Raw genomic sequence first — 26,229 nt, 5'->3', positions numbered from 1 at the left:
CCATCTCAGCCTCCCAAGTAGCCGGGACCGCAGGTGCATACCACCATGTCTGACTAATTTTTAATTTTTTGTTGAAGTGGGGTCTCCATATGTTGCCCAGGCTGATCTTAAACTCCAGGACTCAAGTGATCCTCCTGCCTCAGTCTTCCAAGTGCTGGGATTACAGGCATGAGCCAACATACCTCGCTGTTTTTTTTTTCCTTTTTTTTAGTTATAAAGTGGAATTGATAAATTATTTGATTTATTTGATGTGTATTAGTCCATTTTCACACTGCTGTAAAAAACTACTTGAGACTGGGTAATTTGTAAAGAAAAGAGGTTTAATTGTCTCACAGTTCTATATGGCTGGGAAGGCCTCAGGAAACTTACAGTCATGGTGGAAGGCAAAGAAGCAGCAAGCACCTTCTTCATAAGGGGGCAGGAGAGAGAGAGCAGGGAATTGCCACTCACTTTTAAACCTCAGATCTTGTGATAACTCTATCGTGAGACGGGGGAGATGGTGCTAAACCATTAGAGACCACCCCCATGATCCAATCACTTCCCACCAGGCCCCAACTTTAACACATGGGGATTACAACTTGACATGAGATTTGGGTGGGGACACAGAGCCAAACTATATCAACATGTGACGACAGCTAATCTCGAGACAAACCATTTCATTATATGGAAAGAATTAGCTAAAAGGTGATTGAAGCAGTTATTCACTGCAGGAAGAAGAAAAAAGGTTGAACAAGAAAAGAAACATCTCCATGGTAGTATTATGGTAATAATAATGTAAACACTGAATATTCACTTAACTAAACATTGTAGTATGATACAAAAGTATATTAGAAGGTCAATATGTGTGAGTTTGTGTGTGGGGTGGTATAAGAGATCTATATCCACATCTGTTCTAAAAGTAAATCACTAGGATTCCACTTCCCAAAATAGTGTCATGAAGAGAATGGGCAATTTTATTCTGTAGAAAACATGTACAAAACTGGACAATTTTAAAAATTAATAAGAACCATATTAGGGCACTAGAAAATGAACAAAAGTGAAGCAACAATTTGAGAACTATTTAAGTAGTGGAAAACTGCTACTATATTGGGAAAGAATAGCAAGTTTGTAATTTTGTTTTGCCTGGGGAGGCAGACGGACCTTGTCACCTTATATCTTCCCAACTTAGGCAGGAAAAGCCCACAGCTTTACTGTCTATACATGGTGGGTTTGGTTTAGGGTAGGTGGTGGAGAAAGTAGAAATTTTAAGGAGGATATTTTGGAAGCAAAGTGATTGTATTAGTCCGTTCTCCATTGCTATAAAGAAATACCCAAGACTGGGTAATTTATAAAGAAAATAGAGGTTTAATTGGCATATGGTACTGCAGGCTATACAGGAAGCATAGCAGCTTCTGGTTTGGGGGAGGCCTTAGGAAACAATCATGGCACAAAACAGGAGGAGTGAGGCATCTCACATAGTGGAAGCAGTAGCAAGAGAGAATGAAGGGAGGTGCTACACACTTTTAAACTAGTAGATCTTGTAAGAAGTCACTCACTCACCATCATGAGTACAGCACCAAGGGGATGGTGCTAAACCATTCATGAAGGACTCACTGCCATAATCCAGTCACCTCCCACCAGGTCCCACCTCCAACATTAGGGATTACAATTCAGCAGGAGATTTGGGTGGGGACACAGATCCAAACCATATCAGTGATATAGTTCTGATGTTTGTCTCCTTTAAATCTCATAAAATAATAAAATATAATCCCCAATTTACAATAATAAAATGTAATCTCCAATTTTTGAGGTAGAGTGTGGTGGGAGGTGTTTGTGTCAGGGGGCAGATCCCTCATGAATGTCTTGGTGCTGTCCTCATGATCGTGAGGGAATGCCTATGAGATCTGGTTTTTTAAAAGTGTGTAGCACCTCTCCCCTCTCTCTCTCATCCCTGCTTTCGCCATGTGAGACACCTTGCTCCTTCTTTGCCTGCCACCATGATTGTCAGGTTCCCAAGGTCCTTACCAGAAGCCAAGCAAATGCTGGAGGCTTGCTTGTACAGCCTGGAGAACCATGAGACAATGAAACTGTATTCGTCTGTTCTCATGCTGTTAATAAACACATACCCAAGACTGGGAAATTATAAAGAAAAAGGTTTAATAGACTCACAGTATCACATGACTGGGGAGGCCTCACAATCATGGCAAAAGGTGAAGGGGGACAAAGACACTTCTTATATGGCATTAGGCAACAGATCATGTGCAGGGGAACTGCCCTTTATAAAACCATCAGGTCTTGTGAGAGTTATTCACTATCACAAGAACAGGACAGGAAAACCCCGCCCCCATGATTCAGTTAATTCCCACCAGGTCCCTTCTATGACACCTGGGGATTATGGGAGCAACAATTCAAGATGAGATTTGGGTGGGGACACAACCAAACCATATCATTCTGTCCCTGGCTGCTCCCAAATCTCATGTCCTCACATTTCAAAACCAAGCCTTCCCAACAATCCCCCAAAGTCTTAACTCATTTCAGCATTAACTGAAAAGTTCAAGTCCAAAGTCTCATCGGATACAAGGCAAGTCCCTTCCGCCTATGAAACTGTAAAATCAAAAACAAGTTAGGTACTTCCTAGATACAATGGGGGTACAGGCATTGGGTAAATACACCCATTCCAAATAGGAGAAATTGGCCAAATCAAAGGGGCTAAAGGCCCCATGCAAGTCCGAAATCCAGCAAAGTAGTCAAACCTTAAAGCTCCAAAATGATCTCTTCTGACTTCATGTCTCACATCCAGGTCATGCTGATGCAAGAGGTGGGCTCCCATGGCCTTGAACAGCTCTGGTCCTGTGGTGTTGCTGGGTACGGCCCCACCCAGCTTCTTTCATGGGCTGGTGTTGAGGTACTGTGGCTTTTCTAGGCATACGGTGTAAGCTGTCTATGGATCTATCATTCTGGGGTCTGGAGGATCGTGACCCTCTTCTCACAGCTCCACCAGGCAGTGCCACAGTGGGGACTCTACATGGGAGCTCCCACCCCACCTTTCCCTTCTGCACTGCCCTAACAGAGGTTCTCCATGAGGGCTGCAGCCCTGCAGCACACCTCTGCCTGGACATCCAGGCATTTCCATACAGTCTCAGAAATCTTGGTGGAGGTTCCCAAACCTCAACTCTTGACTTCTGTGCACCCACAGGCTTGTCACCACATGGAAGTTGCCAAGGCTTGAGGCTTGTACCCTCTGAAGCTGGGGCCTGAGCTGTACCTTGGCCCCTTTTAGCCATGGCTAGTGCGGCTGGGACACAGGGCACCAAGTCCCTAGGCTGCGCACAGCAGGAAACCATTTTTTCCTTCTAGGCCTCCAGGCCTGTGATGGGAGGGGCTGCTGCAAAGGTCTCTGACCTGCCCTGAAGTCACTTTCCTCATTGTCTTAGTGATTTACATTTGGTTCCTTGTTACTTATGCAAATTTCTGCAGCAGTGTAAATTCAAGCAGGCTTGACTGTAACGCCCCATGGAAGTCCGAAATCCAGCAAAGCAGTCAAATCTTAAAGCTCCAAAATGATCTCCTTTGACTTCATGTCTCACAGCCAGATCACACTGATGCAAGTGGCTTGAATTTCTCCTTTGACTTCATGTTTCACATCCAGGTCACGCTGATGCAAGATGCAAGCAGGCTTGAATTTCCCCCCAGAAAATGGGTTTTTCTTTTCTACCTAATCATCCAGCTACAAATTTTCCAAACTTTTATGCTCTGTCACCTCTTGAATGCTTTACTGGTTAGAAATTTCTTCCGCCAGGCTGGGTATGGTAGCTCATGCCTGTAATCCCAACACTTTGGGAGGCCGAGGCAGGTGGATCACTTGAGGTCAGGAGTTCAAGACCAGCCTGGTCAAAATGGTGAAACCTTGTCTCTACCAAAAATTACAAATATTAGCCAGGCATATTGGTGCACGCCTGTAGGCCCAGCTACTTGGGAGGCTGAGGCATGATAATCACTTGAATTTGGGAGGCAGAGGTTGCAGTAAGCTGATATCGCACCACTGCACTCCAGCCTGCGCAACAGAATGAGACCCGGTTTCAAAAAAAAAGGAAGAAATTTCTTCCACCAGATACCCTAAATCATCTCTCTCAAGTTCAAAGTTCCACAGATATCTAGGGCAGGGACAAAATGCTGCCAGTCTCTTTCCTAAAGCATAACAAGAGTCACCCTTGCTCCAGTTCCCAACAAGTTCCTCATCTCTATCTGAGACCACCTCAGCCTGGACTGAGGTCCATATCACTATCAGCATTTTGGTCAAAACCATTCAACAAGTCTCTAGGAAGGTTCAAACTTTCCCCCATTTCCTATCTTCTGAGCCCTCCAAGTCTCTAGGAAGTTTCAAACTTTCCCCCATTTCCTATCTTCTGAGCCCTCCAAGTCTCTAGGAAGTTTCAAACTTTCCCACATTTTCCTGAGCCCTCCAAACTGTTCCAACCTCTGCCTGTTACCCAAATTCCAAAGTTGCTTCCACATTTTCCAGTATCCTTGCAGCAACACCCCACTCTACTAGTACCAATTTACTGTATTAGTCCGTTCTTATGCTGCTAATAAAGACACACCTGAGACTGGGTAATTTATAAAGAAAAAGAGGTTTAATGGACCCACAGTTCCACATGGCTGAGGAGGCCTCACAATCATGGCACAAGGTGAAGGAGGAGGAAAGGCAGGTCTTACAGGGTAGCAGGCAAGAGAGCTTGTGCAGGGGAACTGTCTTTTATAAAACCATCAGATCTCATGAGACTTATTCATTATCATGAGAACATGATATGGGAAAAACATGCCCCCATGGTTTAATTACCTCCCACTGGGTCCCTCCCATGATACATGGCAATTATGGGAGCTACAATTTAAGATGAGATTTGGGTGGAGACACAGCCAAACCATATCAGAAACGTCTTTTTTTTTAAATTTTAATTACTCAGCCTCAGGTATTTATAGCAATGCAAAAACCACCTGCTGCACAAAGGGTGATAGAAGGGCTGAGATAACTTCTCTGCCCTAACACAACTCTGGCTGACTGCTAAACTCTGCATACACACAAAAAATGGCAGGGAGTATCTATTATATGTATTTTCAGTAAGGATTGAAAGCTTAGGGGGACCTGTGAATTTGCTGTGACTTTGATTGCATTCCTCAATCCACATACAACTTGGGTAGCAGAAGGTAATTTTCGTAAGAAGCCTTACTGGCTTGAGGTGTTTGAGTAGAGCCTTGCCCCAAATTATTTGCTGACAGCTAACCTATGCAGGTACAGTGGATACTTGCTAGGGAGCCAGACTAAAAAAAAATTAAAACTGAGTAGAGACATTAGTGGCTACACACTGTGGGGAGATACATTTCACAGTTCAAGTCCAGGCCAGTCAATTGACTGCTATCCCAACCAATAACCAACAACCTTCAGAAGAGCAAAACAAAATCCACAGTTGCTACAACATATTGCACACAATGTCCTGCTTCTGTCTAAAAATTATTAAATGTGCAAAGAAACGGAAAATAATGTTTCATACTCAAGAAAAAAAGGTCTTAATAAGCAGGTACTTAGTAAGCACAGATATTCAATTGAGCAGACAAACATGTGGAAGCAGCTATTATAAATATGGCAAATAACTTTTTAAGAAAAGCTTTGAACAGATAGCAAATCTCAATAAATTAGAAAAATCAAAGAAAAATAATTTGGTAATTCTAGAATTAAAATGTACTGTAACCGTAAAGAAAAATTCACTAGATGATCTAAAGCACAGATCTGAGATGACAAAAGATAAAAAAAATTATTGAACTTACAGATTAATCCAAATTAACCAAACAAAAAAAGTCTAAAACAAAATGAACAGAACTTCCAGTTTGTGGGACAATATCAGGTGTTCCAACAAATGTGTAAATAGGGTCTCAAATGATGAAGAGAAATTGAAAGGGTCAGAAAAAAAATTTGTACAAAAAACTGGCTGAAAACTTGGCAAATTATTTAAAAAATATTGGCTTTCAGATCTAAGAATTTCAATGAACCTGTAGTAGGATAAACACAAAAACACTTCACTCAGGCATGTTGTCGTCAATCTGTTGAAAGATTAAGAGAGAATCTTTAAAGTAAAAAGAGAAAAACAAAACCTCATATGTAAGAGATTTCCTAATACGATTAAGGTGAACTTCTAATAGAAATAATGACAACCAAAAGACACTGAAATAAGATATGTGAAGTGCTGGGGGGAAAAAGATGTGACAACCAACAGCACTGTATCTAGCATAACTATCACTCAAAAATGAAGGCAAAATAAGGATGTTTCCAAATAAATACATGGAAATAATGGATTCCTAGCGTACCTGCTGTACAAGAAATGATAAAGGAAGTTCTTCAGGCTGACACGAAAGATACCAGATGGTAACTGGAAACTACAGGAAGGAATAAAAATCAGGGAAAATGGAAAATAATGTGGGTAAATTACCACAAAAGCAGACTCAAAAGAGGTAAGCACAAAATTCAAGCCACATTTTCTTTGCAATTTGCCCATTCTCTAAAATTAGAACTTTAGTTTTGAGAAGGACAAAAATGAGAGACTACTCAAGAGGAGAACCTCACAAAAATATGAGACCCTAAATGTTGTGCCCTCACAGTGAGGGTGAATTGGAAATACAACAGCCCTGTGGAATTGTAGACAGAGATCAATCCTTTGGGACTTGAGGGAATTTCAAGTCTTGAACTTTGTTTATTTCATCTTGTTCTAGACATTTGCCAGGTGCCTGGCAAAATCACCTTTGTAAGGAAATATCTTCATTGTAAAACTCATTCTCACAAATAATTTTTTAGGTATAGTATTCACCATGCAACCAAAGATAAATAGGCACACAAGTAAACTAGACTTCCACCAACAAGAATTAAATCAAATAGACTTCTTATTGGAATTGTGTGTAAACTGTAAAACAACCATGCTTAGCATATTTAGCAAAATGAAAGGTGTGAAGGTAGCTGAAAGGAAAAGGAAACTATAACAGTAAGTTATATAAATTATACAATAAATTTATACAATAAAATTTCTTAAAAAGTGTTATAATTGATATTAAAAACTCAGCCAGTGGTTTAACACCAGATTAGATACAACTTGAAGAGAGAATTAACGAACAAAAGATAGATGACAAGAAAAACCTGTTATGTAGCACAGAGAGACAAAAGGCAAAAAATATAGAAGAGAGAGTAAGAGACATAGAACAGACTGTCTGATGTATGTTTAATCAGACTTCCAGGAGGAAAAGAATGGAGCATGGGCAATATTTGAAGAGATAATTGTTGAGAATTTTACAAAAGTGATGAAGAATAGCAATCTATAGATTCAAGGGACCCAGTGAATTCCAATTCGGCAAAGCCCTAGCAAGAAAAATAAAAAGAAATCCATACTTAGACACATGCGAGTAATACTGTAGAATAAAAAGTGAAGATAATCTTAAATGCAACTAAAGAAAAAATGACAGAGTGCCTTCAAAGGAACAGCAGTAATGGAAGTCTGAAGACGGTAGAACAATATTGCCAATGTGTGCAAATAACTGTTGATCCTAGGACTTAATCTCAAGTGAAAATTTCCTTCAAGAATTAAGGCTAAGATAAATATGTTTTCTGACAAACACAAACTAGGATAATTCAATACTAGTGGTTTCTTTTTTCTTTTCTTTTTTTTTTTTTTTTTTTTTTTTTTTTGAGACGGAGTCTCGCTCTGTTGCCAGGCTGGAGCACAGTGGTGCGGTCTTGGCTCACTGCAACCTCCGCCTCCTGGGTTCAAGCGATTCTCCTGCCTCAGCCTTCCAAGTAGCTGGGATTACACACATGCGCCTCCACGCCCGGCTAATTTTTGTATTTTTAGTAGAGATGGGGTTTTACCATGTTGGCCTGGCTGGTCTTGAACTCCTGACCTTGTGATCTGCCCGCCTCAGCCTCCCAAAGTGCTGGGATTACAGGCGTGAGCCACTGCGCCCAGCCCATAGTGGTTTCTTATGAAAAGAAATTGTACCTGTACTCAGGTAGAAGAAAATGATCCCACATGGAAGATCTAAGTTCAATAAGGGTTGATAAAATCGTGAATATTCAGATAACACTGAAATGAATATTAACTATAAAACAATAGAAATAATACTTGTGGGATTAAAATAATATAATTAAATTTTAGATTAACAACACATGAAATAAAAAGGGTCACTTCTGCTTTGGGAGGCGGAGATGAGAGGATCCCTTGAGACCGGCCTAGGCAACATAGGGAAACCTGGTCTCTACAAAAAATTAACTGGGCATAGTGGTGCACGCCTGCAGTGCTAGCTACTCAGGAGGCTGATGCGGAAGGATCACTTAAGCCCAGGGGTTCGAGGTACAGTGAGCTATGATCACACCACTGCACCCTAATTGGGCAACAGGGCAAGACCCTGTCTTAAATAAGTAAATAAATAAATACATAGGCATTTCATAAAGTTAAAAAGGTTTAGTTTAGTTCTGCGTGTAATAACGATTTCAAAATAGTAAATATTGACACATCTTCAATGAGAAATGGCTAAATCTATCATGGCTGTCTATATATTAATCTATGAAACTATTTTTTTTTTACCTTTCTGTGTAATATTGAGCAATTACACACTTTTTCAAAAAATGACTTTGTCTTATTAAAAGTTGTTTGACAACACTATTTTTTTTTTTTAAGAGATGGGATCTTACTCTGTCTCTCAAGCTGGAGCGCAGTAGTTCATTGAAGCCTCAGACTTCTGGGCTCAAACAATCCTCTTGCCTCAGCCTCCCGAGTAGCTGGAACTACAGGCACATGCCACTCTGCCTGGCTAATTTTTAAAAGAATTTTTTGTAGAGACAGGCTGTCACTTTGTTGTCCAGGATGGTCTCAAACTCCTGGGCTTGAAGTGATCGTCCTGCCTTGGCCTTCCAAAGTGCTGGGGTTAAGTGTGAGCCACTGTACCTGGGCAACACCACCATTTTTAATGACAGCCTCATTTTTAATTATTTCTGGTTTGAATTTGACCTATTTAAAATTTGAAACATGCGTGCAGTTACGTTGCCTGAATATTTAACCCATCCTCAATTTTTAGACATTTGTTTTCAGTATTTTTCTATTGATATTATGAGTATCACTATAGATAAGTGTTTTCATATACCAGTGAGTATTTTTTTGAAATAAATTCTTATATGTTTAATTATGGTGCCACAATACATACACAATTTTTTTATTTTTTATTTTTATTGTTTTTTTTTTAAGATGGAGTCACATTCTGTCGCCCAGGCTGGAGTGCAGTGGCACGATCTCAGCTCACTGCAACATCTGCCTCCTGGTTTCAAGCAATTATCCTGCCTCACCCTCCCGAGTAGTTGGGACTACAGGTGGGAGTTACTGCGCCCAGCTAATTTTTGTATTTTTAGTAGAGACAGGGTTTCACCATGTTGGCCAGGCTGGTCTCAAACGCCTGACCCCAGGTGATCTGCTCGCCTCGGCCTCCCAAAGTGCTGGGATTACAGGCGTGAGTCACTGCACCCAGCCCTACATATACAATTTTAAGGCCTTTGCCAAGTGGCTTTCCGGAAGTCTGTCATTTTCAGTTCTCACAGCAGTGTGTGAATAAGCATATCCATCTATATAAATAAGCGTATCCAGCAGTACACCTTATCATTTTAAAATATTTTGTTTGATGCAAAAAAAAAATCTTATTTTGATGTACATTTTCTTCATCGTTAGTGAGATTAAACTTTTTCTTAGATTTTTTTAGAACTCCAAGATGGTTGTGTTTACATTTATGTCTATTAAATTTCTATTTAAATTTTTCTGTAAGCAATCAGATAACCAGATTTAGTGAGAATTGTACATCAATAGAGTCATTGAGATTCTGGGTAGATTCTAATGTGAGGTTCACTGCATCTGTGTTTTGGGATGCTGTGATTAAAAACCCCTTTTCAGGTAGGAGCACTGGAACATCAAAGGCAAGGTAGGTGTGGTTAGTGTAATGGACAGAAAGTCAAGGCAACAATTGGAATAATCTGAGTTATTCAGTTATATGATGTTTGCTAGTTGATCATGGTGTTGTCTAGAAGTGAAATAGATAGCAAGCCTGCTAAAATCTTACTTGATTTGTATAAGAAAGTTCTATGTCAAGTGAATAAAAGTCGAGCTTGAATCATAAAAACAGAGAGTCCTGGCCCCTCAATCAATTCTCACACTTGAGCCTTTGTAGACCCAGGACCCCTTGAATGAAGGAGAGGACAGATGCCCTCAACGAAAAACTATGCTACCTGAAATTTATACCGTTAATCTTTCTCCCAGGCTTCCACAAAGGGAACCATGGCCTTTCTCAGGGTAACAGTTCCCCATGCGCACTGGGGAAAAGGAAATAATCACACCTTTTAGGGACTGCTGGACACTGGTTCTAAATGAACACCAATTCTAGAAGACCCAAAACATCACTGTGGCCTTCCAGTTAGAGTAGGGGATGGGGTCAGGTGATCAATAGAGTTTTAACTCAGGTCCATCTCACGATGGGTCCAGTGGATCCCTGAATGCTTCCTGTGATTATTCCCGAATTCCAGAGTGCTTAACTCAAATTAACACACTTAGCAGCTGGCAGAATCCCCACGTTAGTTCCCCAAAGTGTGTATTGAGGCTATTATGGTAGAAAAGACCAAGTGGAAGCCATTAGAACTGACTTTATCTGGGAAAATAGTACATCAAAACCAAAAACAAACCAGAAGTCTTTTTCATTGACTTACAGGTTTGTAGCTATTCTGTAGAATTGAGGAAACCCAGTGACTAATTTCTATCTAAGTGCACTATGCCTGTGATGTGACTAACTTTTATAATCTTCCATATGTGTGAGCAGAGTCTCTGGGCATTATTTTCTAAAAAGACACAGAAGCTTCAGAACTATCTCCTTGTAGTGACCAGTGCTTTGTCTTCTGAAACTAAGTAGTTTTGGGAAAATGTTTACAGAATATTAATTTTACCAGTATATTTAATATTTAGTTTGGAATATCCTAATTTGGAGTCAACTTGCCCACAATAAAATTATTAGTGTATTGGGGAGAGTCTTAATTTTCTTTTTTGTTTCTAGAAACCACCAAGTTTTATATGACAGAGATAATTATTCAGTCATCTGAGAGGAGTTTTCCTATCATACCAAGGTACAAATAGCAAATTACATTTATTTATTTGTAATTTATTTTTTTCCCCATTCAGACCTTTATTTTTTATTTTTTGGTTTTGAATTTATTTTTTATTTTAATAGGTTTTTGGGAACAGATGATGTTTGCTTACATGAATAGTGATAATTTCTGAGATTTGGGTGCATCCATCACACAAGCACTGTTCACTGTACTCAAGTGTAGTCTTTTATCTCTTACCCCTCCCCCCGCCTTTTCTCCAAGTCCTCAAAGTCCATTGTATTATTCTTATGCCTTTGCATCCTCATAGCTTAGTTCCCACTTATGAAGGAGAACATATGATGTTTGGTTTTCCATTCCTGAGTTACTTCACTTAGAATAATAGTCTCCAGTTACATCCAGGATGCTGTGAATGCCATTATTTCATTCCTTTTTGTGGCTAAGTAGTATTCCATGGTATATATTTGTAATTCCAAATGTAGGAAAAAGGAAGTACAATTGATCATATGGGAATTCATTTTTATTCATACCTTTCTTTATTTGGAAAAGGAAAGAGAAAGCCTATTTAATAGTTGAACCAAACCACACATATAAAAGTTTTGAGGATTTTTAAAAATGTTTTCATCATATAGTGCTGTAGACAAATGTGCTCTTATAAATCTTCTAATTCTGAAAGTTTTCGATGCTTATTTCTATGTGCCAGATATCTAGAATCTTATCACCCAGTCACCAATAAGTTTTTTGAATAATTTCTGGTTTTAATTTGAATTATTTAAAATTTGAAACATGGGTCAGTTTCAAATGACTCCTGTGTTTTAAAAACATGGTACTTAGTCACTAAATCTATTAGTGTTTTTATTTCTTTGACTCTTTAGTTTGCAAACAAGTTAACCATGATATGTCTTTATTCCAGTTTATTTGTTGATATCCAAAAATTATAGCAATCTTTGAGTATAGCCTTGAACTTATCCTTATGTAAATACTTTGATTCTGTACCTCAGAGCTGACACTTTAGGGAGATCCAAATGGAAGAAAATGTAGACAATACTGTCTGATGTTTGGAAGGAAATTTCTTGCCTTCTTTTGTAAGTTAGTTATTCTCTGTTTAATATGCTACAGCACAAATGGAGTATTGACTTGTTCTAACATGGTATTTTTTTATTCAGTAGGGGTGAATAGTTAGGTTTGGTGTGGAAAGTGTATCAAGGATTGGAGAATAGGTTTTAAGAAGAATGGAGCAAACCTGAATACATTAAAATATATTAAAATCCACATCAGTGCAGATTCTGAGGGAATGAGCAGTCCATAGAAAAGTCTGGCATGTGGATATCTCTGCCTTTTAGGTACCGTGTGTGTATTTTTTGCTTATCTTGCCAGTTAGAGTTATTATGAGACACACATTGTAAAAATTGATTTCTGTTGAAACAGGTCTTGGTTTGTCCAGAGCGTGATCGCCCAGTGTCTGGTGCAGCTCTCCTCTGCTAGAAGCACTTTTAGATTCACGATTCAAGGTCAGGATGACAAAGTGTATATCTTGGTAAGAAATTATTTTATCCCGCTTTTTGTAGCCTAGGAATCCACGGTCTCAGAATTCTTCAGTTTTTTCATTCTTTTTTCTTAATTCTCAGGTGTGGAAAATAAGTGATTAAAAATGTTAATATCAGGCTGGGCACGGTGGCTTATGCCTGAAATCCCAGCACTTTGGGAGGCCAAGGTGGGTGGATCACTTGAGGTCAGGAGTTCGAGACCAGCCTGGCCAACATGGGGAAACCCCATCTTTACTAAAAATACAAAAATTAGCCTGACATGGTGGCCCACGCCTGTAGTCTCAGCTACTCAGGAAGCTGTGGCAGGAGAATCGCTTGAACTCGGGAGGTGGAGGTTGCATTGAGCCAAGATGGTGCCGCTGCACTCAAGCCTGGGTGACAGAGCAAGACTCCATCTTAAAAAAAAAAAAAAAGTTAATATCAGTTTAATTCATAAATCAAACTCCTTTATTTTAATAACAGATGATCAAGTGCCTCTATGTACTAGGTACTATGGATACAGAGAAAAATCCTGATTCCTGCTATTTAGAAGCTCATACCACAAAATCAGGGTTTTTTGTTTTTTGTTTTTTGTTTTTGAGATGGAGTATCACTCTGTCGCTCAGGCTGGAGTGCAGTGGCGTGATCTCAGCTCACTGCAAGCTCAGCCTCCTGGGTTCATGCCATTCTTCTGCCCCAGTCTCCCGAGTAGGTGGGACTACAGGCACCCGCCACCACGCCCGGCTAATTTTTTTGTATTTTTTTAGTAGAGATGGGGTTTCACCATGTTAGCCAGGATGGTCTCGATCTCCTGACCTCGTGATCCACCCACCTTGGCCTCCCAAAATGCTGGGATTACAGGCATGAGCCACCACGCCCGGCCAAAATCAAGTTTTTTACTTTCAGTTTGTAATGGCTTTTTTGGGGTCACTATAACACTATTCTGTCTCACTTTTTTTTTTTTCCTATTTAGTACTCTTATGTTTAGAATATGTCCTATTGCTCGTGTTTGTTTTTTGTTTTTTTGAGACAAGGTCTTACTCTATCACACAGGCTGGAGTGCAGTGGCATGATTATGGCTTAACCATAGCCTCGACTTCCCAGGCTAAAGTGATCCTCCCACCTCAGCCTTCCGAATAGCTGAGACTCCAGGCCTACTCCACCATTCCCAGACAATTTTTTAATTTTTTGTGGAGACGAGGTCTTGCTATGTTGCCCAGGTTGGTCTCAAACTCCTGGGCTGAGGTAATCCTCCCACTTTGTCCTCCCAAACTGTTGGGATTATAGTGGGATTACAGGCATGAGCCACCATGCCTGGCCTTCTTCTGTTGTTTTTAATTGCCTCTGATTCTGTGATATTTGAGAAACAGTGGCAATTTTTGAGGAAGAGGCTCTGTGGCTAGCAATCATCCCAGCATGTACCACTAGAGCCTAATATTACACTACCTCTGAAAAACAGTGTCCTGCAGAAGCAAATTTTGAGCATTTATCTGGATAATCAAGAATCATAGCCCAAGTATCTTCTCTGCTTCTACATCTATTTTATTCAACCAGTAAACAGGTATGGAGCACTTCTTATATGAAAGACACTGTTCCAGGTGCTAAAGGTAGAACACAAATGCCTTCATGAAACTAAAAAGCTAATAGGGAAACATAGTAACAAAAAGGAGGGAAGGGCCTGAAGTTGCTGTTAGGTGTGACTCTGTAGCTGGCCATCCATTATGGGGACACTATGCTTTTCTAATTGCAGATAATTTCAATGAAAACCTAAAATATTTTCTGACTGATTTTGATAGTAAATATACCTCACAGTTTTCTGAAATCAGTTTTACTTTTTCTTTTATTGTAAGATTTCAGATTGAAGATCGGGAGTAGGAACTTCTGAAACTTTCTAACATATATTTAGATTTTTCTTTTTTATAAAAGTAAAACATTCTTGAAACACAATCAGGGAACATGAAGAACATAAAGTGTTCCCTTTCCTGCCTTGCTATATCATACTATTCAGGGAGCAATCAGTATTAACAGTCTGATATGTGTACTTCATTATTTTTATTCTTTCCATATACAACTATATGTATGTACACTCACAGGTGTTTGTCTATTTGTAAAAAAAAAACAAAAAAACAAAAAACAGTATCACATGACTAGTGTTTTTCTGCAACCTGCTTGCTTCACAGTATGTATCATGAGGATTGTTTTTATTAGTTTAAATATAGGTCTGGCTCTTTAATGACTGGAATTTTGCTGTATGGCTGATAAGACTGAACTGCAATGAAAATAATCTTTGCCTGTGTCTTTTAGTACTTCTTTAGAAATGGATCTTTCTAATGTAATATACTATTAGAATTTGTGTATTTGAAACTCAGATAATTATCACCTGGCAAAAAAGTTGTACTAATTTATCTTTTATAGTGGGCATTCTTGGTGTGCCACCCAGACCCCATACTGGGTTGATGCACCCATTCCCAGCTGCTGACAGCGTTGGCTGATAATGGCTCACAGCTGCCCGCTTCTCCACAGACTTCCTCTTTAGATGACAGGTGTTGCCTTGCCCAGAAGTTACCTGTCCGCCACAGTCCCACCTCCCTGACTCACCCCTTCTTGGTCAGCCCGCTGCCAGTGATTTGATCCTGGGGCACAGAAAGCTAGGGACTCTTGTCTCAAGGTAGAACAAACTCTGTAGGTGGGATTCATGCTGTAGAACTCCCCCATGGATCAGGCTGAAACCAGACTCCAGATGATTCTATATCCTTAACTAGCTCTTTCCCCTGCCTTATCCCATTTCCTTCACTTCCTTTCTCCTGTGAGTTTTCCCTCAGTGAATCACATGCATCCAAATCCCAAAACACTCTCCCACCAGCAGTGTATTGGAATGCCCACTTCAAACCCCTTTTCTGAACTAGATGTTATCAGTCCTTTCATATTTGCCAATCTGGTAAATGAAAAATGGTGGCACAAAATTTTACATTTATTAGTTACATTAAGATTCTAATATATGTTTATTTATCATTTATTTCTTCTGTTAATTCTGTTCATATTTTTTGCCTGTATTTCTCTAGGGCTGTTTTACCCCCTTACTGAAGCTCTGTATATTATGGATAATAACTTTGTTACTTATGCATATTTTCTCCGAGTCAGTTGTCTTTTTTTTTTTTTTTAACTTTATGTCAGTTGCTCTACCGAGAGTTATGTTTTGAAAGGCCTACCTAACTTTAAAATTATGTACATGATTCTCATATTTATTTTTTCTGGTATTTTCATAGTCTCTTTTTTGTTTTTGAAAAGTCATAAGATATGGATAAGGTGACAATATTCTTATACTTGGACTTTCTCTTCACATCTTTAGCTATGGCTTTTAAATTCAGACAGTTTGGTGATTGAATCTTTGAGAAATTCCAAATATATCAAAAAATTCCCCTTGTTGGAAGACACATTGAAAGCCGATTCTAGTTCTGCCTGGAGTGCTGTCAAGGTCCTCTACCAGCCATGCATCAAAAGCAGGAATGAAAAGTAAGTTGTGCATTTGTTTTCTCTTTCCACATTATGTTTTAGCTTTTGTTGTCATGTTGGTGTTAAGAAATTAATGAATCAAATGCCACTATACCATTTCCCTACTTGAAGCTTCTAGGAGCCAATACTGCTAAATATTATATGTTTAAAATAGGTTGAATTATTACAGATGATTCATGTTAATATGCAGAAAGCTTGCTTTTACCAAAAATTATTGTTTTTTTCTTGTAATCTAAGCTGTCTGTACATATGGCTGCAGTGCTAAATCAGACTTCAACAGTGATGAATATTTACCAATAAGCACTTTCCAGGCATCAGGATACAATAATGAACAAACCCCAGCCCCTACCTCTTAGCATTGTTGTTCTAATAGGGGGAAGGCAGACCATAAACAAAACAGATTCTTACGTCTCTTAGTATGTGTCAGGCACTCATCTAAGAACTCGTAGCTCATTTAAGCCTAACAACAACCTGTGTGGTAGGTACCATTATCATCCCCACTTTAAAGATAAGCACACTAAGACACTGGTAGTAAATCACTCTAGTGAAAAATGAAGCAAGGTAAGGTAGTTGGCGAGGGGTAGGATGGGAGTAGGATGTCATTTTATACTGCAAAGTCAGGGAAGATTCCTTAGATAAGGTGATATTTAAGCAGGTAGCTTGAAGGAAGTGAAGTGGTGAGCCATATCTGATGGAAGATCATTCCCAGAAAAGGAAACAGCAGGTTATTTTAATTGTAACAGAATCAAAGTTTGTACTTGTCCTGTACTCTCAGATGGGTTTGATCAAATTTATCCTAAGAACGGAAGGATCTTAGTCTTTTTCTGGAAAGTAAATAAGACATTGAAAAAATTAATTAGGTTTCTTATGCAAGTAGTACCAGTCATAAAATATTCAAACACTAAGAGATATATACAAGGTAAAATTATATCCCGCTCCAGAAGTAAAACATTTGTTGTCTACTCTTCCACTTCCTTTTCTGTTCATTTTGCACCCAAACGTGTATTTTTTACACTTAAAAAAGCCCATATCTTAGAGATTCTTTCCATTGTTAGTGCTTGACATTTTATGAAATGGAGGTACTATAAATTATTTAGCCAGTTTTCTTTTAATTGATATTCGGTTTATTACTTTTTTGCTGTTATAATTAGTGTTGTGATCTTGTATGTTTGTTTTCTGATTATAAGTTTTTTATATTAGAGGAATTTCTAGAGGTACAATTGTTGAGTCAAAGGGTATGGACATTTAAAATTTTGAGAGGTAATATCAAAGTATTTTGTAAAAAGGCATCATGAATTTATATTCCCACCTGAAGTTTTTATAAATGTCCATTACCCTGCACTCTCACCCAAATTTCCATTTAGATTTTTGCTTATGTGATGTGATTCTAAAGGAAACAGATTTACTTGACACTATCCTTATATTTTATTGAGACATGTTCAATGGATGCATCTCAGTTTTATGCTTTTGAGACTCTTTTTGAGGGCTTGGGTTTTTTTATGTGTGTGTGCCCTTATGCATAGTCAACTAGTAAGCTGTACATTGATTATATTCTCTTTTGATGTATGTGTTTGTGTGTATCTTTATATATTTAGGTTTATATCATCAAATTTATTAAAACCCTTTATATTCATCTTTTCTGTTTATTAAAATGTGGACTTTTGTGACAGGTATGTTGAATCTTATATTATGATTATGTAAGTAATTTTCTTCTGTTTTGATACTAGTTTTCACATTATGTATTTTAAAGCTGTGTTATTAGAGGAATAAAAGTTTGTGGCATGACAACGAATTGAATATATTATCAATAGGAGATTTTGCTCTTCTTCAATTTAATGCTAGTTTTTATTTCATTCTAATTTGCTGTGATGGTTAATACTAAGCATCAACTTGATTAGATTGAAGGATGCAAAGTATTGGTCCTGGGTGTGTCTATGAGGGTGTTGCCAAAGGAGATTAACATTTGAGTCAGTGGGTTGGGAAAGGCAGACCCACCCTTAATCTGGGTGGGCACCATCTAATCAGCTGCCAGCATGGCTGGAATATAAAGCAGGCAGAAAAACATGAAAAGACTAGATTGGCTTAGCCTCCCAGCCTACATCTTTCTCCAGTGCTGGATGCTTCTTGCCCTTGAACATTGGACTCCAAGTTCTTCAGCTTTGGGATTTGGACTGGCTTCCTTGCTCCTCAGCTTATAGATGGCCTATTGTGGGACCTCGAGATTGTGTGAGTTAATATGATCTTTTATACATATCTTTATATATATGAAGATTTATATATTTATATATGAAGATTTATATGCATATATATAAAGATTTACATATATATGTCTATATATCCTATTAGTTCCATCCCTCTAGAGAGCCCTGACTAATACAGATTTTGGTACCAGGAGTGGTTCTAGAGGAACAGAATATTAAGGATGGAGTTCTTTTGTTGGTTTTGAGGTTTCTGGAGTTGGCTGTTTAATATGATTACATCCAAAAATGCTAAGGACTCTACTTCTGATAGCACGGAGAACACTGATAGTCCTTGGCATGAACTGTATAGAGAGTTATGCAAAATACATACATTTGACACTCCTGATTCACTGCTCATGAGAGGCAAGGAGTTTAGTGACTCTATACATAATGCCTTTGGCTGTATTAAGGAACATAATGAAGTTGGTCAGTTGCTCCTGAGTTCACTGGACAAAGTGATGAAAGAAAATGATGAACTCAGGGATTCTAACTCCCAGCTTCAGAAACAGATACTAAGCCTCAAATCTGCTAAGATGGCCTTGAGTGAGAATCTTATCTCCTGTAGAGAAAGAGTTGAAATTGTGGAAAATCAGACAAAAGCTTTTATCATGTGAGTGGCTGACCTGCAATGAAAAGTGTATGCACAGCCTCACCAGGCATCTACTGTTAAAGTGAAGGGATTAATTGGGAAAAAATGGGACCCTGCAACTTGGAATGGGGATGTGTGGGAGGACCCTGATGAAGCTGGGGACACTGAGCTTGTAAACTCCAATGAACCTTTCTTGCCAGAAGAAGCAGCTTCCCTACCCCCAGTAGTGGCAATATCCCCTCCCCAATCCATGCTGTCATCAACCTTTCCACCTTTGTCTGAGAAGATACACCCTTTACTGCCTGAGGCAACAGGCCTCCCCTTATGGCCTCCCCTGAGGCAGTTGCCAGGCAAAATAATGTTGATTCTTCTCAGGAGCCACCCCCAATACCTCTGTTTGCTTCTAGACCTATAACTAGACTAAAGTCCTGGCAGGCCCCTAAAGGTGAGGTTGAGAGTGTGACCTATGAGGAGGTGCGTTACACTCGAAAATAACTGCTTGAGTTTTCTAATGTATATAAACAGAAATCTGGAAAACAGGCATGGGAATGGATACTAAGGGTGTGGGATAATGGTGGAAGGAACATAGAGTTGGATCAGCCTGAATTTATTGATTTGGGCCCACTAAGTAGGGACTCTGCTTTTAATGTTGCAGTTTGGGGAGTTACAAAAGGTTCTAATAGTTTATTTGCTTGGTTAGCTGAAATATGGATTAAAAATGGCCCACTGTGAGTGAGCTGGAAATGCCTGATCTCTCTTGGTTTAATGTAGAGGAAGGGATCCAAAGGCTTAGGGAAATTGGGATGGTGGAGTGGATTAGTCTCTCTAGACCTACTCATCCCAGCTGGGAGGTTCCAGAAGATATACCCTTGACCAATGCTTTGTGAAATAGATTTGTGAAGGCAGCACCTTCATCTTTGAAGAGCCCCGTAATTGCCCTTCTCTGTATATCAGATCTAATAGTGGGAACTGCAGTCACTCAACTACAAAATTTAAATACAATTTGAATAATTGTATCCCGAGGTGGCAGTGGCCAAGTGGTGGCACTCAGCTGTCAAAGGCAAGGTGGGCATACTACCGTAATGGACAGAAGAGGCAAAGCAGCAATCAGAATAATCTGACTCGTGTCGAGCTCTGGCATTAGCTAATTACGATGTTCCTAGAAGTGATAGGAAGCCTACTGCATTCCTACTTAATTTATATAAGCAGAGAACTTCCAGACTAATTTGAATTATAAAAGCAGGGAATCACAGTCCCTCAATCGATTTCCAGACTTGAGCCAGTTTACAGACCCAGAACCCCTTGAATGAAGGGGAGTCCGGGTCCCCTTGAGGAAGGACCCCTCTACACTGCTGACAATTTATGCTGTGAATCTTTGTCCCATCCTTCCCCAAGGAGAAATCCAGCCTTTTACCAGGCTAACTGTTCACTGGGGATAGGGAAATGATCAGACATTTCAGAGACTACTGGACACTGGCTCTGAGCTGATGCTGATTCCAGGGGACCCAAAACGTCATTGTGGTCCTCAAGTTAAAATAGGGGCTTATGGAGGTCAGGTAATTGATGGAGTTTTAGCTCAGGTCTGACTTACAGTGGGTCCATTGGGTCCCTAGACTCATCCTGTGGTCATTTCCCTAGTGCCAGAATGCATAATTGGCATAGACATACTTCACAACTGGCAGAACCCCCACATTGGCTCCCTGACTGTAGGGTGAGGGTCATAATGGTGGGAAAGGCCAAATGGAAACCATTAGAGCTGACTCTACCTAGAAAAATAGTAAATCAAAACCAATATTGCATCCCTGGAGGGACTACTGAAATTAGTGCCACCATCAAGGACTTGAAAGATGCAGGGTTGGTGATTCCTACCACAACCCTGTTCAACTCTCTTATTTGGCCTGTGCAGAAGACAGATGGATCTTAGAGAACGACAGTGGATTATTGTAAGTGTAACAAAGTGGTGACTCCAATTGCAACTGCAGTACCAGATGTGGTTTCATTGCTTGAGCAAATTAACACATCTCTTGGTACTTGGTATGCAGTCATTGATTTGGCAAATGCCTTTTTCTCCGCTCCTGTCCATAAGTCCCACCAGAAGCAATTTGCCTTCAGCTGGCAAGGCCAGCAATATACCTTTATTTTCCTACCTCAGGGGTATATCAACTCTCCGTCTTTGTGTCATAATCCTATTTGGAGAGACCCTGATCACTTCCCTTCTGCAAGATATCACACTGGTCTGTTACATTGAGGACATTATGCTGATTGGATCCAGTAATCAAGAAGTAGCAAACACACTGGACTTATTGGTGAGAGATTTGCCTGCCAGAGGATGGGAAATAAATCTGATTAAAATTCAGGGAACTTTTACCTCAGTAAAATTTCCAGGGGTCCAGTGGTGTGGGGCTTGTTGAGATATTCCTTCTAAGGTGAAGGAAAAGTTGCTGCATTTGGCCCCTCCTACAACCAAGAAAGAGGCACAACGCCTGGTAGGCCTAGTGAGATTTTGGAGGCAACACATCCCTCATTTGGGTGTGTTACTCTGGCCCATTTATTGAGTTACCCAAAAGGCTGTCAGTTTTGGGTGGAGTCCAGAACAGGAGAAGGCTCTGCAACAGGTCCAGGCTGCTATGCAAGCTGCTCTGCCACTTGGGCCATATAACCCAGCAGATCCAATGGTGCTTGAGGTGTCATTGGCAGTTAGGGATGCTGTTGGAGCCTTTGGCAGGCCCCCGTAAGGGGGCCTCTGCTGTTAGCAGAGGCATCAGGATTTTGGAGTAAGGCCCTGCCATCTTCTGCAGATAACTGTTCTCCTTTTGAGAAACAGGTCTTAGCCTGTTACTGGGCTTTGGTGAAAACTGGATATTTGACTATGAATCATCAAGTCACCATGTGACCTGAACTGCCTATCATGAACTGGGTGCTTTTTGACCCATCTAACCATAAAGTGGTCCTGCACAGCAGCATTCTGTCGTCAAATGGAAGTGGTATATGCATGATTGGGCTCGAGCAGGTCCTGAAGGCACAAGTAAGTTACATGAGGAAGTGGCTCAAATGCCCATGGTCTCCACTCCTGCCACCCTGCCTTCTCTTCCTCAGCCTACACCAGTGGCCTCATGGGGAGTTCCCTATGATCAGTTGACAGAGGAAGAGAAGACTAGGGCCTAGTTCACAAATGGTTCTGCACGATATGCGGGTACCACCTGAAAGTGGACAGCTGCAGCACTACAGCCCCTTTCTAGGACATCCTTGAATGACAACAATGAAGGGAACTTTTCCCAGTGGGCAGAACTTGGAGCAGTACACCTTGGATGGAAGGAGAAATGGCCAGATGTGCAATTATATACTGATTCATGGGCTGTAGCCAATGGTTTGACATGGTCAGACATTTCGAAGAAGCATGATTGGAAAACTGGTGACAAAGAAATTAGGGGATGAGGTATGTGGATGACCTCTCTGAGTGGTCAAAAACTGTGAAGATATTTGTATCCCATGTGAGAGCTTACCAACGGGTGACCTCAGCAGAGGAGGATTTTAATAATCAAGTGGATAGGACAACTCATTCTCAGCCTCTTTCCCCAGCCACCCCTGTCATTGCCCAATGGGTCCATGAAGAAAGTGCCCATGGTGGCAGGGATGGACTTTATGCATGGGCTCAGCAACATGGACTTTCACTCACCAAGGCTGACCTGGCTATAGCCACTGCTGAACGTGCAATTTGCCAGCAGCAGAGACCAACACTGAGCCCTTGATATGGCACCATTTTTTGGGGTGATCAGCCAGCTGTTTGGTGTCTGGTTGATTATATTGGACCTCTTCCATCATGGAAAGGGCAGAGGTTTGTCCTCAGTGGAACAGACACTTTGGATATGGATTTGCCTATCCTACACACAATGCTTCTGCAAGACTCCCATCCGTGGACTCACGGAATGCCTTATCCACCATCGTGGTATTCCACACAGCATTGCCTCTGACCAAGGCACTCACTTTGTGGCTAAAGAAGTGCAGCAATGGGCTCATGCTCATGAAACTCACTGATCTTACTGTGTTCCCTATCATCCTGAAGCATAGAACAGTGGAATGGCCTTTTGAAGTCATAATTACAACAGCAAGTCGGTAACAATACTTTGCAGGGCTGGGGCAAAGTTCTCCAGAAGGCCGTGTATGCTCTGAATCAGCATCCAATATATGGTAGTGTTTCTCCCATAGCTAGGATTCACGGGTCCAGGAATTGAGGGGTGGAAGTGGAAGTGACACCATTCACCATCACCCCTAGTGATCCATCCACTAGCAAAATTTTTGCTTCCTCTTCCCACAACATTACTTTCCACTGGACTAGAGGTCTTAGTTCCAGTGGGAGCAACGCTGCCACCAGGAGACAAAACAACGATTCCATTAAACTGGAAGTTAAGATTGCCACTTGGACACTTTGGACTCCTCCTACCTTTAAGTCAACAGGCTAAGAAGGGAGTAACAGTGTTGGCCGGGGTGATTGACCTGGACTGTCAAGATGAAATCAGTCTACTACTCCACAATGGAAGTAAGGAAGAGTATGCATGAAATACAGGAGATCCATTAGGGCATCTCTTAGTATTACCTTGCCCTGTGATTAAGGTCAATGGGAAACTACAACAGCTCAATTCAGGCAGGACTAGAAATGACCCAGACCCTTCAGGAATGAAGGTTTGGTTCACTCTACCAGGAAAAAAACCACAACCTGCTGAGGTGCTTGCTGAAGGCAAAGGGAATACAGGCTGGGTAGTAGAAGAAGGTAGTCATCAATACCAGCTACAACCAGGTGACCAGTTGCAGAAACAAGGAATGTAAGTGTCGTGAGTATTTCCTTCTCCTTTTGTTAAAAACACGTTTGTGCATGTATACACTTGTACTAGGAAAATATCTTCATCTTATTTCCTTTTTCCTTTATCATGTGACATAAAGTTTATTGACTTCATATCAGCTTTTAAGTATTGTTAACTTTATGGAATAGAGGGTTGGGGATTGGTGCATTTCCATTGTATGAAGGATAGTTGTATTATGTTAGGTGTAATTATGACCTTATTATTGTTTTTATTTGAAGATTATGTATGATCTCAGGAGATGTGTATGGGTTCAAGTTGACAAGGGGTCAACTTGTGATGGTTAATAGTAAGTATAAACTTGACTGGATGCAAAGTATTGACTCTGGGTGTGTCGGTGAGGGTGTTGCCAAAGGAGATTAACATTTGAGTCAGTGGGTTGGGAAAGGCAGATCTACCCTTAATCTGGGTGGGCACCATCTAATCAGCTGCCAGCATGGCTGGAATATAAAGCAGACAGAAAAAAACATGAAAAGACTAGACTGGCTTTGCCTCCCAGCCTACATCTTTCTCCTATGCTGGATGCTTCTTGCCCTTGAACATTGGACTCCAATTCTTCAGCTTTGGGACTAGCTTCCTTGCTCCTCAGCTTACAGATGGCCTGTTGTGGGACCTTTTGATCATGTGAGTTAATACTCCTCAATAAACTCCCCTTTATATGTATATATCTGTCCTATTAGTTCCATCCCTCTAGAGAACCCTTACTAATACATTTGCCTGATGGTTAATATTGCTATATTTACTTTTTAAAAAATTGTTCATTTGTTCTTTTTGTGTTTATTTTCGCCTGTCTTGTGTCATTTAATCAAGTGTATATTGCATTAAGATATACCTTATGAACTGTGTACAGCTGGATAGTTTAAAACTCCAGTAGGCGAGTCCTTCTTTTTTAATAGTGAATTTAATTATTCACATTTATTGTGATTTTGATGAATTTGGACATAGTTTGCTGTCTTTTAGATTGGTTGCCCTCTCTGTGTCATTTCTTTCTTCCAATGATTTGGAAGCAAAAAATAACTTTTTTATTTATTTCAAAATGATTATTCGTGATTAACCTTAAAATTTTAATACACATTTAAATTTAGTATTTTTTAACTGTCAATATTTAGATTTAATTAGTATTCATACTGTTCACTGGAACAAGGAAAGACTTGGAGATTCATGTTTGTCTTCTTGCTCCCTCCCCAACCTCCTCCCTTTCCTATGTTGGATCCTTTGTGATTCTGATGATATGATGGTTATATTTCTTCTTAAAGAAATATTAAGCTGAAGCCCTCCTCCATTTGTCTACTTTCATGCATCATGGCCATGAATGTTTTGTATCTTTATTATAAATACTTCCTTAAAAAGATAGGGTATTATTTGATATGTTCTCTTTTTGTGGTTTTTTTCGCTCAGTATTCTTTGTTTGATTTTTTAATGTGATGAAGTATACTCTTTAATACTTCTTTTAACCTTGTACTATAGTCAATCTGTGAATATCTGAAAATTTATTATACCTATTCTGTCTCTCCAAAAACCTTTAGGATTTTCTTTTTATCCTTGGCTTTCTAAGATTTTATACAGATGTGTTTAAATGTGAGCGCTCACTCAAAATTTTCTCTTATGTCATAATCTCTTTTTACAGATATAATATTCACTCAATCTCTGTGAGAATAATATTTCTACTTAAAGTCTTGTTTTTTCTCTATTAATGTTTTCCTTGGGTGTTGGCTCTTCTGTTTTTGAAAACAAAGGTTGAGTTTGGTACCTCTCTTTCATGGTGGTGCATTTCCCAAATATTTGATTATTTCACTGGAATTCCTGCCCTGAAATGTAAACTTCATGTGAACCAGGACCATCTCTGTTTTGCTCAGCTAGATGAGTACTTATAAAAGTGCTCAAAGCATACAATTAATGTTTATGCAGTGGTGCATGGTTTTCTGCTTATCTTTGTAATATTTGGTAATCATTATTTACCTATTGGTAACTGTAGGTTCTTGTTACCATAGCCTGCCTGTATGGATTAGTGAAAGATAACTCACAGGGTATACTAGCATGGATGTACCAGTTTGTCTTTTGACGACTTTCAAGTATGAAGAAAAAGGAAGTGGTTATTTTGCTGATTTTTATATTCATTATATGTAGAATCTTTACCTTTCCTTTCTTGAAGAGTATTATAAGAATTCGATGCACCTGCCTTATTACTTCACTCATTCTTAACACATTCCTCTGACACTGGAAATATTGTGACTATAGTCATATGTGTTCTCTTGTATTCAATTAGTAGATTTTTTTAAACTCCAAATGTCTTAGAGACAAGTTGACGTCTAATAAATTAGTTTGGTTACTTTAGTTTGCCTGTTGCATATAACTACTT

At 39.7% G+C, this 26,229-nt stretch overlaps 1 protein-coding gene across 15 annotated transcripts in view; it reads left to right on the top strand.

Annotated features, from left to right (window-relative positions):
• UBE3D (ubiquitin protein ligase E3D) overlaps positions 1-26,229 on the top strand; it is a 187,800-nt gene that overhangs the window by 30,817 nt on the left and 130,754 nt on the right. For all 15 annotated transcript variants that reach the window (XR_010158087.1, XR_010158086.1, XR_001718559.3 and 12 more), the window contains 3 exons: positions 11,098-11,167; positions 12,575-12,683; positions 16,022-16,185. Coding sequence is in view for 11 of the 15 variants with exons in the window: in XM_063813229.1 (XP_063669299.1) it covers positions 11,098-11,167; positions 12,575-12,683; positions 16,022-16,185 (343 nt within the window). In the remaining 4 variants the exon portion in view is untranslated. The remainder of the gene's footprint in view (positions 1-11,097; positions 11,168-12,574; positions 12,684-16,021; positions 16,186-26,229) is intronic.

Source organism: Pan troglodytes, chromosome 5 (assembly GCF_028858775.2).
Source record: "Pan troglodytes isolate AG18354 chromosome 5, NHGRI_mPanTro3-v2.0_pri, whole genome shotgun sequence".
NCBI lineage: Eukaryota > Metazoa > Chordata > Mammalia > Primates > Hominidae > Pan > Pan troglodytes.
The sequence above is the reverse complement of the archived record's forward strand: the minus strand, read 5'-3'. Positions and strand labels throughout refer to the sequence as shown.